Genomic DNA, 19,215 nt, shown 5'->3' with positions numbered 1-19,215 from the left:
TGCAAAATTCTTTTTCCCCAGATACAGTCCTACATGGCCTTTTCATATAGATTTGAATCCAGACTAAGTATGGTATAAGGCTAATTATGAGGTGAGTGAGTGATGACATTGCAGCATCTGTCTGACTTACAGTATAAAAGCTACAAGTGTGCTGACATCTTTCAGAAAACAACATGTCGATATAAGCTCCAGAAATAAGAGAGAATGACAGAGAGGGAAGGGAAATAGTGACAAATCTGACAATATGTGTTGCCTCAAAAGGATAGAGTGGTGGTGAAAGAGTAAAGAAAAAGGTAGCACAATTCATGTTTTTCTCCTTGTCAGCCAGCAGGCGTCACATTTGCTTAGCTTTGACATTACATGGTCTTTTGTATTTTACATGAACTTCATACTTTAGTTGCTATAGATCACTTAGAGTAAGAAAGGTAATAGTAAACCATGCCTGGTTACTACTTTTACAGAATAGCTTCCATTATGGGCATGTTATATTAGATAATAAGACAATTGGTAGTGCAAAAAATATACAGTAGCTGAAAGTGAAATTAATTTTCAGTCTTAATTATTCTCCTAAACTGAGCCTAAAGATACAGAAATCATCCTTTCTGCAGATAATCTGGAAGTATAAATTTCCTTCTCCCCCCCCCAGCACCTAAGCAACAAATCCAGAAACAAATCCAGCAGTTTCATTTATTATATCCTCTTTATAAAATATATATTGTACAATAATGGGCAACCAGTTAAATAGCATATTTCAGACTAGCTGCAACTGGTGATAGCTTATTGGCTAAAGACAGTGACAGGATCTATAAACCAAATACTTGCTTTCATAAAGAAGGAAAGTAATATTAGAGGAAAGGCAGACATAAATTTTCCCACATCTCCAAGATGACAGTTAGAAAATCAAACCAACCTTATGTTGAGTAATTTTGTTTTTGAAAGCAAGTCTTAGATGTATATTGGCCATCATGAAGGTTTTGCGAGGAAAGCCAGACAAGCATATAGCAAGGACAGGAACTTGTAAAAGAAAGGCTTATAATCCTTTGAGAATAGTTTCTGCTTTCCAAGATATTAACCCTCTGTGTCTCAAAACCAGCGTTTGGGGGTATTTGAATTCTGGCTCATCAATGCACACTGACAAGCTATTGTAACCTTATGAAGGGAACACCTATCAGTGTCCCATTTAAAAAAAGAGTGATGAGGTTGTACATTTCTTATTCTTCTTTTACTTTCTAATCTACTTGCGTATCTTCTGAGTCTTTGGGACTATCCCCTGCAACTACCTTCCTTATCCTTCTGCTCTCCAAATGCTCTAGACCTGAGTTCCCACAATTCTGCTGACAGGTGCACCAATTTATTCAGGATGTTTCTAAATTGTTCAGGATCAATTGAACTGTCAGATACAGCAGCTGCCACAAACCACCCAGTCTGGGTGGTATTCATTTTTGCCATACACATACAGAAACACATTAGAAGAACCATGCCTCTGGGCTGTATGAGTCCTCATTAAGTTGGTCATGTGTGATGTGACCTGTACAGCCATCCATTTAGAATGAAAAGGGCCAGGCCCTTTTTCATTGGTTACAGTGAAGTTTTCATACCAGATGTTATAAAGATAGCCAATTGTCAATTATTTAATTTACTGTACTTGTATTGACAGCGGGGGAGAACATACTGTGTCAAGTGCCAGAGTAACCTGGTTAGCCTTGGATGCTCTGCCTTGAACCTGAAGGAGAAAAGCAATTTATTGTGCTAACTACAAGACAATGAAATCCATAAACTCTATGCTCGAGAGGAAGATCTGGTTGACTCTCTCCTATTTCACTTCCTGAATATCATGCTTCTACAGCAGAGTGTCAGTACCTCTGACATGGGGTCAGGATGCCCCTAAACATGAGGGTGTCTCAGAGGCATTGCAACCAAGAGTCCCTGACTTCTCACTTCTCTTGAATTACAGCTGCACCCTGGAACACACCCAGAAAAGACTGTGCATCCTTAAAAATACAGCCTATTTCCTTCCAAGATCATGCTTTGAAGACATGGAGGGGGAAAAAGGGCCAAGACTTTATTCTCTGTAGAACCTAATCATATCTTTCTTACTGAGTGTGTCTCCGTATGCAAATGCTGTATCTTCCCTGAGCCATTTAACAGACAAAAACATAAACAGTGGAGTCTTATTTCTCCGCCTGCAGATTCTTCACCAAATTGGTAATTACGGGAACAAACGAGGCTTTGAGACTTGAAGCTTCTTATTCATCAGGAGAAGGTAATGGTTTCCTGCCATCTGCTAGAATATCATCCTCAGTTCATTTCCTCTATTGCACCCTTGTCATGGTAATTGCTGCATGTCTCTCTGTATTTATGGCAAATGCATCGAGTGTTAAACAAACACTCATAACATCTATTAAACTTTTTTAAAGTTCCCATCTATAGCAAAGAGATTTACAAGTGGTGGGGGGGGAGAACTTTCTGAGCTCTTGGTGAGAGTTCACACTATAACTATTGAGAGACCAGCTTCAGGTGACTAAAATTTTACTCATAAGGAGAGTTAGGAAACTCTTTTTCTCCATTTTTTCCCTTCTTTATATATTTGCAGAAGAGCGTAGAAAGAGAACACAAATGCAAACAGAAAAAAAAATGAAATAGGAAATTGGAGATACAGATAAATAGGAGAGGTGGATGAGAATTGAACAGAGGCAGTGAAATGCTGTAGAAAACCAACAAACTAAAATAACATAAAAGTAAAATATTCTGATACATCATTAAAGGTAACTCTTTCTGTCCTCCAGCTTCAGATCTGCCTGTACAATCTGCAGAGGGTTACAACAGCAGTGAACTACCTAACAAGGTGTTTAGGAAAGTTAGCATGCAGATATTATGTCTTTTCAGTCACATGTTCAGATTAGGTTAAGATTATCACTATCTGAGGTAGAAAGCATTAAAATGAAAGGTTTGTAAGGTGAGAAGATGTGAATCACGATTCCAAGTAGACTTCTCACCAACATCTAATGGCTCAGAGACATAATAATAATAATAATAATAATAATAATAATAATAATAATAATAATAATAATAATAATAATAATAATAATAAAGTTGGAAGGGACCTTGGAGGTCTTCTAGTCCAACCCCCTGCTCAGGCAGGAAACCCTATAACATTTCAGGCAAATGGCTGTCCAGTCTCTTCTTAAAATCTTCCAGTGTTGGAGCATTCACCACTTCTGGAGGCAGGTTGTTCCACTGGTTAATTGTTCTAACTGCCAGGAAGTTTCTCCTTAGTTCTAGGTTGCTTCTCTGCTTGACTAGTTTCCATCCATTGCTTCTTGTCCTGCTTTCAGGGGCTTTGGAGAATAGCTTGACTCCCTCTTCTTTGTGGCAGCCCCTGAGATATTGGAACACTGCTATCCACTTGATTGTTACCATCCTAGGCTTTATGCATATGTGGGAGGGGAAGGATTTTCAATGCTGTCAACTTTCCACAACAAAACTCAGTGTGGAAGCCAGCAATAAGATGGAAGTCACTCCGACTCCTGCTGCTTTTTTGCCCACTTGTGGTCATTCTGTTTCTCTGTTTAGGTAAGAAAATATCTCAGAAACAATGGCCCAAAGAGACATGGGTTATCTAGTTGAGTATAACACTTTCATGTTTCCTGGTTCTTTTAGAAATGTAGGGTTCTCTCTCCCCCACCCCCACATCCTTTCATTTGCATTACTCTGTTGAACACAAGCAACTTTGTTCCATATTGATTCTCCTGACAGTTCAGGTAACAGCTTTGTTACTTGAGCAATGTGATGCTTTTTCTCCCTTGCCCTGTGGAGACTGCACATTCATCATCAATATGAGATGCCAGAGAGAGATAAGATATCTTCTAAGGCTAACAGCAATTGAAGTTCTCTTGCCTATACTGACAAATGGCCACGCAGGTCCCTATTCAAGACCAGGCATGGCTGTGATGTTTTCACATCAGGGGCAGAGTTTCCTGATAGAAGAAAAGTTCTCATGTCCATATATATATATATATATATATATATATATATATATATATATATATATATATATATATATATATATATATATATATATATATATATATATATATATATAAATCTTTCACAACGTTCTGAAAAGTTGTTTCTCATCCAACAGTGGCTTAGGTGTCCACCCATATATCTGATTATCGACTTGTATAGTTTCATGAGGACCCAGATTGTTTGGGGCAATATTCTGACTCTGTAAACTGCTTAGAGAGGGCTATAAAGCACTGTGAAGCAGTATATACAGTATGTCTAAGTACTATTGCTATTTTATGGGGCCATTTATCTCTGCTGAAATTCCAAGGGGATGTTAAAGCTATTTTCACTCTGAATCTGAATATTTTGCTGCCTTTGAGAGGTGCTCAACCAGAGGATTTTTCTTCTCTTTTTAAGAATAACAGTAAAAACCTTGGGATTGCTTTGTTTGACTATTTCAAACCAAATACCTGGTGCAGAATACTCCGCAAATGATGTTATTCTTAGGATTAAAAAAAAATCAAACTTGCTCTTCCGCATGTATGTTTTCTTCTTTCAGCTAGTCCTGGAGTTTCGGTTGTAGATATCTTGTATAAAATTTGCTAATTATGTTGAGGGTGATCAGTCTATATTTGACAGGGTCGTCCTTTTTCCTTTTTTTTTTTTTTTTGTACATAGAGACAATCTTCTTGAGCTCTCAGTCCTTGGGTATTCGGCCATAAGTGTCAATGCAGGTAAGAGTGAAGCCAGGATGGGGTCCCAAAAGCCCAAAATTATTTTTAACAATTTCTGGATAGATTAGTTCTAGGTAACAAACAGGAAAAGAAAATTGGGAGTTACAGTAACTTCAGGACTATTGTTTTCTCTCTCTCTCCTCACTAAATTAGATAGTGCCACTATATAGTTCGGATGGTACTGAACTGACTTACAAAGAAGACAGTATTTTTTGTGTCTGTTCTGATTTTTAAACAGATAAAAGCTACTCTAGTTTTCTAAAAGCTATATCCCTTAAGCCTTCCATCAAATGGCATCTGAAGTGTAAAGAGAACAGAGACCTGTCAATCGAAAGCAGGGAAATGAGAAATATACCATGCCATTAGTCTGCCTTTTCCTGCATTATATTTAGCAGATCCTTTTATAAGATATGGGGTTAAACTTGAAAGAATGGATGGTGAATTTGCTTTTGTCTCCTCCTTTCAATTCCTCTTTTCTTTTCTTTTCTTTGTCCCTATTCTTCCAGCATAGTTTCCCTACAGTGTTTGCACACGAAATCATTAGAACTGGCTTTTCTACTTCTGTACCCATATGGAATAGGGACGCGGTGGCTCAGTGGGTTAGGATGCTGAGCTTGTCGATCAGAAGGTCGGCAGTTTGGCGGGTCGAATCCCGAGTGTCGCGTAGCAGAGTGAGCACCTGTTACTCGTCCCAGCTTCTGCCAACCTAGCAGTTCGAAAGCACATAAAATGCAAGTAGAAAAATAGGGACCACTATGGTGGGAAGGTAACAGCGTTCCGTGTGCCTTTGGCGTCTAGTCATGCTGGCCACATGACCACAGAGACGTCCTTGGGCAAGTGTTGGCTCTTCGGCTTTGAAATGGAGATGAGCACCGGCCCCTAGAGTTGGAAACGACTAGCACGCATGTGTGGGGGAACCTTTACCTTTACCCATATGGAATCTTCAGTAAAGTTATACTCTTGATAAAGGAATGTACCAGGAGCTTTTTTTGCTACCTAACCCAATAGGACAGTTGACACAATCAATGAAAAAAAGAAATCACGTTCTCTACAGCTTACAAATGAGCACAGAAGTAGAAAAGCCAGTTCTAACAATTCTGCATGCAAACAGCATAGGACAACTTTCCCTCCCCCTCCCCCAGTCATCCCATTGTGCAATGTCCACATCACATGCATTCACATGCCATCTGTCTGCTCGGGAGGTTCCCAGCTGATAACCTGGGGTGTTGGGTCCATCTCAGGCTTCTTGTTGGCACACTTGCATTCCAAATTTTCCTCCCAGGCCTCCCTTACATTCCAATGCCTTCCCTTCCCCTTCCCTTTACTGTTGTCTGGTTGCCAGTGGGGCTGTATAGTGAGTCAACCATGATAGATTGATTGGTAACATGCTTAGCTGTCAGTAGGCCTACCAGAACAATCAATCAATATAGGGACAATGTCTGTGTAAACGTTTGAAAATGCATTCCCAATCCTCTTTAAATTCACAAATTTTCTTCACCAAATGGTCCAGCCAATATGTATCTGTAATCTACACTGTTGATTTGTACTGATCGCATAAACAAAGTTGCAGCCAGCAGCAATTAATGTAGTGTAAAATCTGGCAAAGATTCATGACTCATGACCTTCTACATTTATAGCTGACTGGAAACCGCTTATAGACTTTTTGCATGAACCAGAAAAAATGAATGTATGATTTATGGTTTTGAGGATTTGACAGAATATAGAAAAAAAGAGAGTTATGTTGTAATCATAGAGCAAGAGGTAAATTTATAATTTGACTTATAACTGATCAGTTATATGAACTTATAACTGTACTGATGATGTCACATAGTTTGGTAATGAAATGTCTGCAAGAAAATCATGACGCTTAGAGAGCAGCAAGGACCTCACAGAACTTAAAACTGCTGTAAAGAAGAAGCTATTTCTTTGTAATCTTTTTTTCTTTGCTACTTTCTTTTTCCTTTTTTTGCACTTTTTTTTACTTTTCATAGTTTTTTTATCTTTTTAAAACATTTTTAATAAAATTATATGCAAAAATAGTAAAGAGCTTAGTTGCAACCGTTAGAACCTCCTTTCATAGTTTTTTTATCTTTTTTAATAAAATTATATTTAAAACTAATAAAGAGCTTAGTTGTAACCTTTAGAACCTCCTTTCATAGTTTTTTATCTTTTTAAAACTATTTTAATAAAATTATATACAAAAATAATGAAGAGCTTATTTGCAACCTTTAGAACCTCCTCCTCAGATGTTGCCGCTGAATTTTGGCATTACTAGATGTGATTGTTGAATAACCCTTTCTTATATTCTTTCATCCTTCTTTCTTCTTCTTCCATCTTTTATATTCCTCATCTGTCACCATGACAGCTTCCTTGACTGTCAGCGCACATTGTCAGACCTGTAGGGTAAATTAAGAAATTAATCTAAATGGGTCTAAAACTATTTTTATTAGAACAGCTACAGTTTCTCAAAATTGCATGTTTTTCCCTCCCCCCCTTTGTGTAAATTAGGGAGGGCCTATCTAAGACAATTTCTCAAGTTTGTTTTTTGGACTGGGTTTAAGCTATATATATATATATATATTTATCGTTGCTTGGGTAATGGATCTTCCCACTGTCCTTCAAGTCTATCCCCCCTACACCTATCTCCTCACTCGCCCATTGTTACTGCATTTCCCAGTCACTTATCTTCTAACTCATGCATAGCCTGTATCTTTTTGCCATCTGGTCAAAAAATTATTTTACAAAATCATTTCTCTAGCACCATCCCTAAATTTAAGAAAACAGGTTACTGATAGACCAATTCCTGGTATAACCTTGCGTACCGTCTGATGTTACTTGGTGATACCGTGGATTTGCTGCCATTGGTTTGGTTGACAATAGAATAGAATAGAATAGAATAGAATAGAATAGAATAGAATAGAATAGAATAGAATAGAATAGAATAGAATAGAATAGAATAGAATAGAATAGAATAGAATAGAATAGAAGCTGGAAGGGACCTTAGAGGTCTTCTAGTCCAGCCCCCTGTTCATTTCTGACAAGTGGCTGTCTAGTCTCTTCTTATAAACCTTGAGTGGCATTTGCTAAGGTGAAGCTTATAGATTTAGAAGGTATTTGAAAAGAATTGGAGAAAATCAAATATCAAACTACCCATAGCTTCTAGTTTTAATGGCTGTTTGCTACCTCCTGAATTGCAGCTTTGTACATTAACTATATAATGGAGTGTGTGGGTGATCCTGGAGAATGAGAGAAAGAGATGCTGCATAGAAAACAATAGGAGTGCCTAGTGCCTTAATGCAGGGATCCTCAAGCACCTAGTCTGTAGCATGCCAGTAGCTAGGCCACTCAAACGAGTGAAGCCCCATCTGCGCACATGTGGGATGCAGGCTGTGTGGTGAAACCAATCCTCCTGGTCTGTGGAAAAACCTCCCACTACAGAACCAGTCCCTGGTGCCCAAAAGGTTGGGAGCCTCTGCCTTAATGACCAGAGAAGCAATCTTAAGAAGGAGCCACCCTATTGGATAAAACCTTTAAAAGTGGCAGCAGGAAGTTTTACTTTCAGACTTGCAAGATTATGTTAATGTAGCTTTACAGTAAAGTAGAATTAATTCATCTAACTATGTCTCCTGTTTGGTTTGTCTGGGAGGGCTGACAAATATCACCTGCTACGAAGCAGCAATGGAAAAATAAAGATATTCTCTACTGATGCTTTATGAGATTCCTAAATGTATCTGATTGAACAACATGTGATGCAAAAGATAGACTTGGTAAGCTGTTTAGCCTCATCCCATCTCAGGACTTTTCTATATTGTTGCATAATGAAAATAGGCCAAAGAATATTGTTTTACGAATATTTAATTTGTTTTTTATTGACTATTAAAATGAAGAATTGGCTTCAGATATTTAGGCAAAGGCAAAGTAAGAACAGTTGGGGACAATGTTGGCAGTATTCAACACATAACTTGAAAAAAATGTTTGTTGTTATTCACTGTACTTTGCCTTCTTGACTTACCACTTGTACATCAAATTTATTACCTGTAGGCAAAGCATATGCTCCAGAATTCTATTATGATACCTACAATCCATTGTGGCAGAACAGAGCCCGTGTGTATGCCTACAGCCTGGAATGGACCCAGATGAATCCTGATGCTGTGGATCGCATCCTCACCTACCACCTGGGGATCCGGCAGGTGAGAACTTCAGGTGCTTTTTCAAAGGACCCATTTTTTTCACTAAGCAATATCACTCTGCTTCTGTCACTTGTTTTTCATGCAGACTTTCAGTCTGGATGGCCATTAGACAGATATATTTTTGCTATGGCGTAAAAGAGATGGCTCACTCATCTGTAAAATCAATTTGCACTTGCTAGGATGCAGAACAGAGGTGGGGGTGGGGGGGACAAAAGATATTTCCCTTGTTCAGCCAGTATGGAGATGCAACAGGCAAGGTACAAATATAATGCCAACTATGCACAAAGCCTGCTATTTACAAACTTTCAGCTGAAGTCCGTCGGGGAAAAAATCAAACTTCTCTTTGGGGGCCAGTATACTTTCAATACAGGGACACTGTGGCTCAGTGGGTTAGGATGCTGAGTTTGTCAATCAGAAGGTCGGCAGTTTGGCGGGTCGAATCCTGAGTGCCGCGTAACAGAGTGAGTGCCTGTTACTCGTCCCAGCTTCTGCCAACCTAGCAGTTCGAAAGCACGTAAAAATGCAAGTAGGCAAATAGGGACCACTACGGTGGGAAGGTAACAGCGTTCCGTGCGCCTTTGGCAACTAGTCATGCCGTCCACATGACCACGGAGATGTCCTCAGACAAGCACTGGCTCTTTGGCTTTGAAACGGAGATGAGCACCGGCCCCTAGAGTCAGAAACGACTAGCACGCATGTGCAGGGGAACCTTTACCTTTACCTTTTATATTTTCAATGTCTTGATGGTGCAGGGGTAGGTAGGATCCCAAGAGATCTTAAAACTTACATGGAAGGATGCCAAATGAAGATTTTGTATTAGAAATTGTTTGGCCTCAACAGACAAATTTCATTATTATTCCTGCATTGGATATCTTCCTATTGCTTGGTTAAGAATGGAGGATATTAAGTTACATCTCTTTGTATGATTGCTAAATTCATAATTAGTTTCTAGTCAAGGCAGGCAGAAATTAGAGGCAACCTTGTATTTTTGAAATGTCAGTGTTAAGCATAATATTTATTTACAAGAAAATATTTGGATCCTATGTAAGGACACAGGCATTCTTACCTCAGTGCTTTTGAAATGTGCTTTTTTGTCCAAGAAAGACAAAAAAATATCTGGGTAGCAAAGCCAATAGAAGGTATTATACATATTTTACAATGACCATACCGATCATGGTAGCCCAAACATTTGCCTGCTCTTACTCCCAGTTAAATAGGGGCATAATATATTTAAATTACCTCTTACAGTTCAGCAATGGAGATGTGTGTTGGCTCTTTTTTTTTGTTCTAGCTTCCAGAGTCAGTGAGGAAGTAAGTTTTCACAGAAACAAATAAATTCATCCTAGGTTTTGCCAAAAGCCATCATTCATGCTTTGTTTGACAGTCTGCTTGAAAAAAAGCTAAGTCTTGCACAAAGTTGTGTGTATGATGCAACATTTATTTGGCAATGGTACTGCAATCTTTAAAATTTTAGTATGTACCTGACTAACTGCAAGCTGGATAAGTATAGGGAAGCAGGCTACTGTAAAGGTACTCAACTAATTTACTCAATGTTCATCTTAGGTTAGTTTAGTACAGTGCTTCCCCATCTAATGCTCTCCAGTTTGTTAAGATTACAAATTCAGGAATCCTTACTGACATCTCCAAATAAAATCTGATAACTGCAGTTCATATGCATATAAAAATAACCATACTGAGGAAAAATACAGTATACTAAAACAGCTTAGGACACCAAGCAAAGCACTCAAGTTTCTTTATAGCCTTACTTATTTTAGCAAGTAGCCATTTTCCCTACACATATCCCACTTTTAGGAAGTCCATATTAAGTCCTTTTTATTTCCTAATATATCAGGTTCTTAAGATATGAAGTATATGGTTGGCTTTCCTAATTGATATAATGTGTATGATATAATGTGTTTTTGGAGCCTCAGCTTAGCATGATTTGCAAACACAGTCATTCGTTCTAGTTTCTGAATAACTGTTTAGAAACCACCATATTATGGGAACTCAGTCAATTGTTGCTTATTCATAAACAACAATGAAGCAAATCATGATCTAATGTGATATGCAAATCAAATTAATCCATCTCAGGGTTTTGATGGTTTCAGGGTATCCTCATAATATATGCTGTAAAGGCCAGTTGTAGGGAAGTAAGGGTAAAAGGTTCCATGTTTTTGAGCTTTCAAAATGCATCTGATTGTCTGCTATGTGACCCAGAAAAGGTAAAGGTTTCCCTTTTCTAGTTGTGCCAACTTTAGGGGGCAGTGCTCATCTCGGTTTCTTAGCTGAGGGAGCTAGTGTTATCCAAAGACATTTCCATGGTCATGTGGCCAGCATAACTATACACTGAGGCACATGGAACCCTGTTACTTTCCCATCAAAGTGGTACCTATTGATCTACTCACATTTGCATGCTTTCAAACTGCTAGGTAGGCAAGAGGTATGACCCAGAAGGCTGGAGTAAATCATCCTTTGCCTCATCCATAAGGCTTTGTGTTTCTTTAGTCAGTCTACAACTAGATAAACAAAAGGCAAAGTGAATGTATAAAATGCAGCTTTGGAATAAGAGTGTATGGATTGTTAAGCAGAAACTCAAGAGGAGCTGTTCTGTTGTTATTAACTGGGTCATAAAGTTTATATTTGGCTGCCTTTTGCATCTCTATCTGCAAGAGCCAGTATACATGGTAAATGAATCATTTCATATCTAAGGAGCTACATGAGTACTTTGATTTCTTTTTTTTATTAATCATAAAGACTTCACAAGTGGTACCTGTGAGTTCCTTTTTCTATTATGGTAGGACATGTTAACTGTTAAATGTTAACTGAAGCTTGTTTTTGAAAACTAGGCCCCTGGGCAAAGCTTACAAGACATTATCAAACAGTACTCATTGAAGATAAGCAGCTTTTGGATGAATTGACATATCCGTGATGGGAAGTTGACTTGCCTTGGCTCTTAAAGCAAGCTCAGATCTCAAAGAGTGCAGCAGGATTTGGGTTCCTTGGTATCTGGTATGAAATTGCAGGAATTTTGCAATAGTTCAATGTGTGCTTCTTGCTGCTAATGATATATATTTCTTAATGGAGCTGGTTGAAAAGGAGAAGCAAATTTGTTTGGTCTTTTAATCCACATTGCAAAAAAAATGGACTTAGCTGTGTGTTCTTGTCAGAAATAGCATTAGGCAGCTGCAGGGCAGAATCGCCACTGTGAATCTGTGAGATTCACTGAAGCTGGTGATGTGCTCTAAGCATCAAATGATATTGATGGATCATTTATCCAGATTGCCTTTGGTTAACCTTATTCAGTGCCATAACAAGTGGAATTATTGTGATTTTCAGTCAGAGATTTTGGGCTGGTTAATTAATTAAATTGAAATGCAGTAATTAGATGAGAATACTCTCTGAAAGAATATAAAACCTGTATTTAAGCTGAAATTCCATCATCCCTGAGAGAAATGAGGACCATAGCAACTCTTAGATTTCCAGTTCCAATTATGGAGAAAGTGATCTGCCCTTATAAGGTGGCAATCCAAACTGGAAGCTTTCCCCATTCTTTCCCCAGACTTCCATGATGTTGTGTTCCAGATGTGAAACTCAGATGACAGGAAGGCAGGAAAAGCACTGTGGCAAGTATTTACCAGCTAAGGCTGTTTGTTCTGCATCTAAATATTAGTGGGAGAGAAATTGGAAGAATAAATACATTCTGGTATAAGTAGTAGAGAATATTTGTAGCTCAGGTTGAACTGTAAGATGATTGGTACTCTATGAGCTTGGTTGTTTTCTTGCAGATGTTTTGTTACTCAACTAGATAACAATGATGATGTTACCTAGTTGGGTAATAATAAGTCTGTAGGAAAATAGTAAAGGTAAAGGTTCCCCCACACATGTGTGCTAGTCGTTTCCGACTCTAGGGGCTGGTGCTCATCTCCGTTTCAAAGCCGAAGAGCCAGTGCTGGTCCAAGGACGTCTCAGTGGTCATGTGGCCGGCATGACTAGACACCAAAGTCGCATGGAATGCTGTTACCTTTCCACCGTAGTGGTCCCTATTTTTCTACTTGCATTTTTATGTGCTTTCGAACCGCTAGGTTGGCAGAAGCTGGGACAAGTAACAGGCGCTCACTGTTACGCAGCACTCGGGATTCGACCCACCAAACTGCCGACCTTCTGATCGACAAGCTCAGCATCCTAACCCACTAAGCCACCGCGTCCCTATAGTAGGAAAATAACCAAGCTTAAAGAACACCAAGGACTCCACATTCTGGTATACTGGACAGTACTAAAGTTGGTTTATCTCTTATTGGACTGTCCTAAGACCAGAAAAGCTTTCATTCTTGAGAGTGCGCAACCTCAGACTTTCCATCAGCCATGACCAAGTTTGTTTTGCTCATTCTTGGCAGAAAAATCTACCATTAAAAGTGGTTTAGCAGTTGAGAATCAAGAATGTTCTCTTCTAGAGTCCCCTTTCAGAGAGTTAATCCATGTGTTGGGCAGAATGGAATTAAGATATTTGCTTCCCAGAGTTGTTTATTATCACATCTTTACTAATTTCCATCTGTAGTCACATCTTCATCAAATGTCGTCAGCAGTTAATTAAATTTCCATTGATGAGACCATTAAAATATGCAACCTTCATTTCAAGGTCTAAAATGTGTCAGCAAGTCAAATTGAGTGTGGGCCAAACAGAATTTGTCTGTGTCATCTAGTCATGACTCAACATGATTAGATAACTTGCTTAGCATATCGCAAAGGCCAGAATTAATTGTGATCTGTTTTCAGCTCAAAATAGCAGGTAGCAGGTTTAAAATCTCTGTTCAAAAGCTTGTAGGATGCCTATCAATCCCTATTATTACATTAGTAAATAGCCATTTTAAAAAACATTTTTCTATAGGACTTGCTGGGAGTGTACTACCACCTAATCCAGAATGGAATAAATGCTAGTCAGAAGAAAGTTGAGCCAGTATTTGTCCTCTCCAAAAAAAGGGACACTGCTTACTTTCTAAATTACATAAGGTGATGAAGTATTCAATCTCTTCTGTCTTTTTAAAAAAAAAACTTTTCAAAAGCCTACTTTACAGTAGCATCAGACTCTTTGAAGAATAGAGACTCCCTCCCTCCCTCCCTCCTCCCCAGGTTTCTGGGATAACTTTTGTGACATTGCACAGTCAAGTGACGGTTCCAAAAAGTGGCAGAAAATCAGACTCTTCTTCGGTACCTACTAGGTCTTTAAGTCAAGTCTCCGCAGCAGCAACCTAGGGAGCTGCACAACAAACAGGGGACAGAGAGAGTGTTTGATCATTTTCTGCCACTTCACAATGCAACCCTTCTTGATTTCAAAGATGCTTTTATTACTGCAGTATCTTCTAGAGTCAAGGTGTTAATTAGATGCTTTTTCCTGTTAAGGACCTGCTGAGCATTTGCTGAAAGATAGTTTGCCCTGTGATGTGTTCAAGATGTCTCTAATTGCAGACACACTTGCAAAAGCAGCTTTTTTTCCCCCCCCTTCTACCTTCCCCACTGATGGAAAACAGAAAAATAAGAGTATTTATGCTAAATGATAACAGCTTGATCTGTTTATAGGAAAGGATTCCTCGTGATCCATCTCCAAAGTCTTGAGAGATTTCCCCAGTTTGCAGTGATCATCTATTAATGATTACACACTCCACGTACAAACAGTTATGTTTGCTTTGTATGCTTTTCCTCTGGGGAAAGAGGATCTAGAACTGTATTGCCAGATATATTTCATTGGGATAGAGTCCCTTGGAATTTAATGGAACAATATGGATGCATAAAATAGCACAGCTTTAGGGATTTTTGCAAGATTCTCCACAAATTTACTTTCTTCTCTATTTGGACATACAGGTTGCTAGATCTAAGTCCTACCATGGCGCTAATGTGTTAGGGAATTTGTATTCTCCAAAAATAGAGGCCTGCAACTCACAAGAAGTCTGTATGAGGCGAAACAGAATGTGCAGTAAAATCAAGGCCATGAACAAGACCGTTTTTGTGTGCAGAAAAATTCAATGAGTGAATTTCGATTTTCAATTTCTAATTTAACTGCATGAATTGAATTTGATGAATGTGGATTTGCTTTTCTGATACAGATGAAAATAGAATCTCGATGAAATGCTAATGGTTTGCAATTAGCATTAGAATATGTAGGATTGTCCTGTCTTTCATAGTATTTTACAATAATTTATTCAGCAATTTGCAGCCTATTTGGATTCCTACTTTAATTTAAACCCCAAGAGAATATTTTTTTAAAAAAAAATTGTGAAATATAATAGCTCTCTCTTTCACTTTTAATATCTTAAGCTTCAAAACATTACCAATAAAAGCCTAAATTCTCAAGGAATAATGTAGAAAACAAGCTTCTTATAAGAAAAAGAAACTTTTCAAATACTGGGTATGAGTTTGTAATGACAAGGTGGCTCTCTGTGTTGATACTATGAAAGCACCTTATCACTGGTTTCTTTCTGTATTTTTCTTTACTTCATTAAAACAGAGAAAGTAAGACCAGGAAGATGCCTTGGAGATAATCTAGTGTACTGTTTCTCAACCTTAGCATCTTTAAGACACATGGACTTTAACTCCCAAAAATTATCCAGCCAACATGCTGGATGGGGAATTCTGAGAGTTGTAGTCCACATGTCTTGAAGTTGTACCAACCAGTGCTGATCATTTGTTGGCCTTTCAAGATCAGTTAAGGTCAACTCGGTGCAGTCATCCATTGCTAATGGCACAGCATTAGGATTAGCCAACTCTGTGCAACAGAGTTGGATGGAGTCACTGAAGCAGTAGGCGTGAGCTTAAATGGACTCCAGAAGATGGTAGAAGACAGGAAGGCCTGGAGGAACGTTGTCCATAGGGTCACGATGGGTCGGAAACGACTTCGCAACTAACAACAACATGCAACATTCAGCTGCATTGTCTTATTCAACCTATTACAGACATAACTATAAGTTGAGAGTTTGATTTCCATTTCATTTGTCAGTCACCAAGACGGATCCTTTAAAACAGACATGTCAAACTTGCGACGTCATGTGTCATCGCGCAATGTATCGGAGCCTTTTCGCCATTGCCGGCAATGGGGTGAGCACGGCTTCCAGATGATGTGTCCGGCCCGTGGGACACCTCTGCTTTAAAAATACCTTTCTCTTTCCTTTTTCCTAAATCCTGTTTGTTATAGTAAAGGTTGAAGTAGAATTTGGGTCTCAACTGAATTTGTTTTCTGCATTTTGGAATCATGGTGTTCTAAAGTCCCCTTTTCTTCCATTTCACTTATTATGGACAAAACCTTCAGGAACATTAACTTATTTATTCACATTTTTTCCACTTGTTCTCTCTCTCTTAGTTGGTTATGTTTAAAAGTAAAATCTCTCTTGAGATAAATTTAAGCTCTGGTGTTGTCCATATAGTTTTCTTAATAACAGTATGGGATTGTTTGCCATTACTTTAAAGTTTTGTTTTTTTTTACTTTCTAATCTAGTTTATGCCTCTGAAATTTCCCAGGAGTCTCCATCTAAGTACACATCGGTTCAGACCCTACTTAGTGTTGTTTTGGTTTTTTTTAATCAGTTATAGTCAGATAGATACTGCTACCTAATGTGACTGTCTATCTTTGCTCATATGTATCTGCTTAAAACTTTATTGCATTTCTTATGACTGATAGCATAAGTCATAAGTCAGGAGCAATGTTTTAGGCCCCCTTATCAATTCACTATGTCCTGTCCATTCAGAGTTTAATTTGTTCATGTACTGCTGTTTTCAGAATGAATGATGAAAAAGATATCCTTCAAAATACTTTATTGGCCTGGATCCTTCCTATCTTTTAGCCCAATTACAGCATCTCACCTTCAATACTGCCTGCTTCAGGTTAACATCTGTAGGGCATCAATCTGGTGCCCTTCAATAGTTTGGACTCAGAATATCTGTCCCCTACTTCCTGGTGGCAAAACTGGAAACTGAGTTCTAAAAAATCTGGAGAGCAAAACATTAGGAGTTTTGTCTTAGAAGAAACAAAGGAAAGTGATAGTCTATCACATCATTTCCATTTATGCTGTCAATAAATTTTCTAACTGGAAAAAATTCTTTAGTGAGGGAAAGATTTATGTAAACCTACTCACTTTTGTTATCCAATGGTCAAATTTATGTGTGTGTGTGTGTGTGTGTGTGTGTGTATGTATGTATGTATGTATGTATGTATGTATACACACACACACACACACACATGTGTATATATCCTAGACCATTCTGTGAAAGATAGGATTTGTATATGCATTTGAAACTACTGTATATGAAGTATCCATGGATCTTGGTGCTTTGTCTGTCTGTGGGTGTGCTTGCACACATTCCCATACATACATACATACATACATACATACAATCAACTTTTTCATGCTTAGTTAAGGACAGAATGATTATGTAATTGGCAGAAGGATTATGTAAATATGCACAGTTGTGAACACAAAAGACATCTCTTCTAGACAAAGAGAAAAAGGCAAGACACCAAATCATCTTGTATAGTTTTAAAAATGTTTTTTTTAATACAAAATGAAAAATAGCTAGCCTTCATTCCTGCTAATTATGTCTCCATTAGGTACTAAATCTACACTCAACAGATGAAATTCTTTTATATCCCTTGCTTCTGGTTTTATGTATTCAATTATTTATATAATTAGTTTATTATGTTCCATCAGGTCAGTGTTGACTGTTACCAGTTATATAGACGGATCTTTTTTAGGATCGTCTGTCCCTAACTTAAATTTTTGGGTCTTCTTCTATTGCACCCACTATTATCATAATCAAGTTCATCCAACTTGCTGTTCACTTTCCTTTTTTCTATTTTGTTCTGCCTTCCCTGGCATTTTTTTCTTCTCCATAGAGTTACATCTTCAAATAATATGTCAAAAGTAATATAATTTGATCCTAGTCATTTCTGTGAGTTCTAGATTGATTTGTTTAATGGTTTTTTTTCCGTTTTCTTTCTTGGGTATCCATGATATTTTCGGGATACCATGGATTTCTTCTCCAACACCAAGATTAAAATAGTATTATTTATATCAATATTATTTTTCCCTTTAGCTTGTTTTTAAGGGCTATGCAAAATATTTAAGAGAACAGTTTTCCAAAGCATATTAAGTCAAATAAAGTACTTTTTCTTTAAACATTAAAGCACCCACATCTTTTTCAAGGCTTGTGTAGTTGTTCCAAAAAGTATTTGTATCTTTATTAACATGCATAGCCACTTCATTTTGCTAGGCACAACTTTTGAAGCAGCCATATGAATCTTGCAAAGGACATAGCCGCTTTAATGCTTCAAAGATAAGTGTTTACATTATGATAATGCACTTTGTGGAGCACCTCTTCGGAATTGTTTGCACAGGCCTAACATTGTTTATATTCTCAACAATTTTCCTTAGAAACAGAAATTAAAATAGCAACAGGTATCTAATGGATGGCACTTTTGTAGGAAGAGCTCCTATCTTGAAGCAGTCTAGGTATCCTTTACTCTAAGATCACATTAACTTGCAAAAAGTCCCATTTTGGATTTACCAAGTGATGGATTTAGATTATTATCAAATGTTTTGACTCATTTGTCCAGCCTTGATAAAAGCCTAAATAATTTTTCTCCACATAGATATTTTTTTTTGGACAATTTGGATAAAAACAATAGAGGATGAACTGTTGCTGGCATTTGCATCTGAAATGGCATTTGCATAATGGCATCATCAAGGACATAGTCATTTTGACACCAGTGCTATTGACTGTAGATATTACTAGGTAAAAGCTCACTTTGGACAGCTAGAAAATGTTTTTCAGATATATTTTTGTCCATTAGTGAGTTTGGTCAATTTGATATTTCCACTTTTTTCAAATGTATCCAAATTCTTTTAAAAAGAAAAAATGCTATGCCTTAGTAATGTTCCCATTTGTTTTCCCTTCTCAGCATACTTCATTTGATATACAGTACAGCATATGTTTTCAGGAGAATTGTTCTTTCTTTTTTTCCCTGAAAGTATAAAGGACCTGTCATCAATTACTCTGCTCATTTATGTCACCACTTTATTCAAATACTTTTGTTATCAAAAGTAGCCATGGTCACCCAGCTGGGTTTCCTGCCCTTTTCTTCATATGCACGGTGTGAATTCTTAGTATTGTTCTTCCCCCCCCCCCATCATGGTGTCTCTAAGGTTGTAAAACTATTCCACCAGCAATTCTTTTGAGAGTGGATCTGATTTTCCATCCTAGAAAAAGGATAAATGCTAGCAGTACACAAAGCCCAACTA

General features: G+C 37.8%; 1 protein-coding gene across 1 annotated transcript in view; it reads left to right on the top strand.

Moving 5' to 3' along the window:
* Positions 1-19,215, top strand: part of MDGA2 (MAM domain containing glycosylphosphatidylinositol anchor 2) — a gene marked incomplete at both ends in the record, with an annotated part of 636,181 nt that overhangs the window by 489,877 nt on the left and 127,089 nt on the right. The window contains one exon of the mRNA XM_083348686.1: positions 8,784-8,932. Within this exon, the coding sequence (XP_083204812.1) occupies positions 8,784-8,932 (149 nt within the window). The remainder of the gene's footprint in view (positions 1-8,783; positions 8,933-19,215) is intronic.

Source organism: Vipera ursinii (assembly GCF_947247035.1).
Source record: "Vipera ursinii genome assembly, chromosome: 1".
Classification (NCBI taxonomy): Eukaryota; Metazoa; Chordata; class Lepidosauria; order Squamata; family Viperidae; genus Vipera; species Vipera ursinii.
This window is presented reverse-complemented; position numbering and strand designations above follow the sequence as displayed.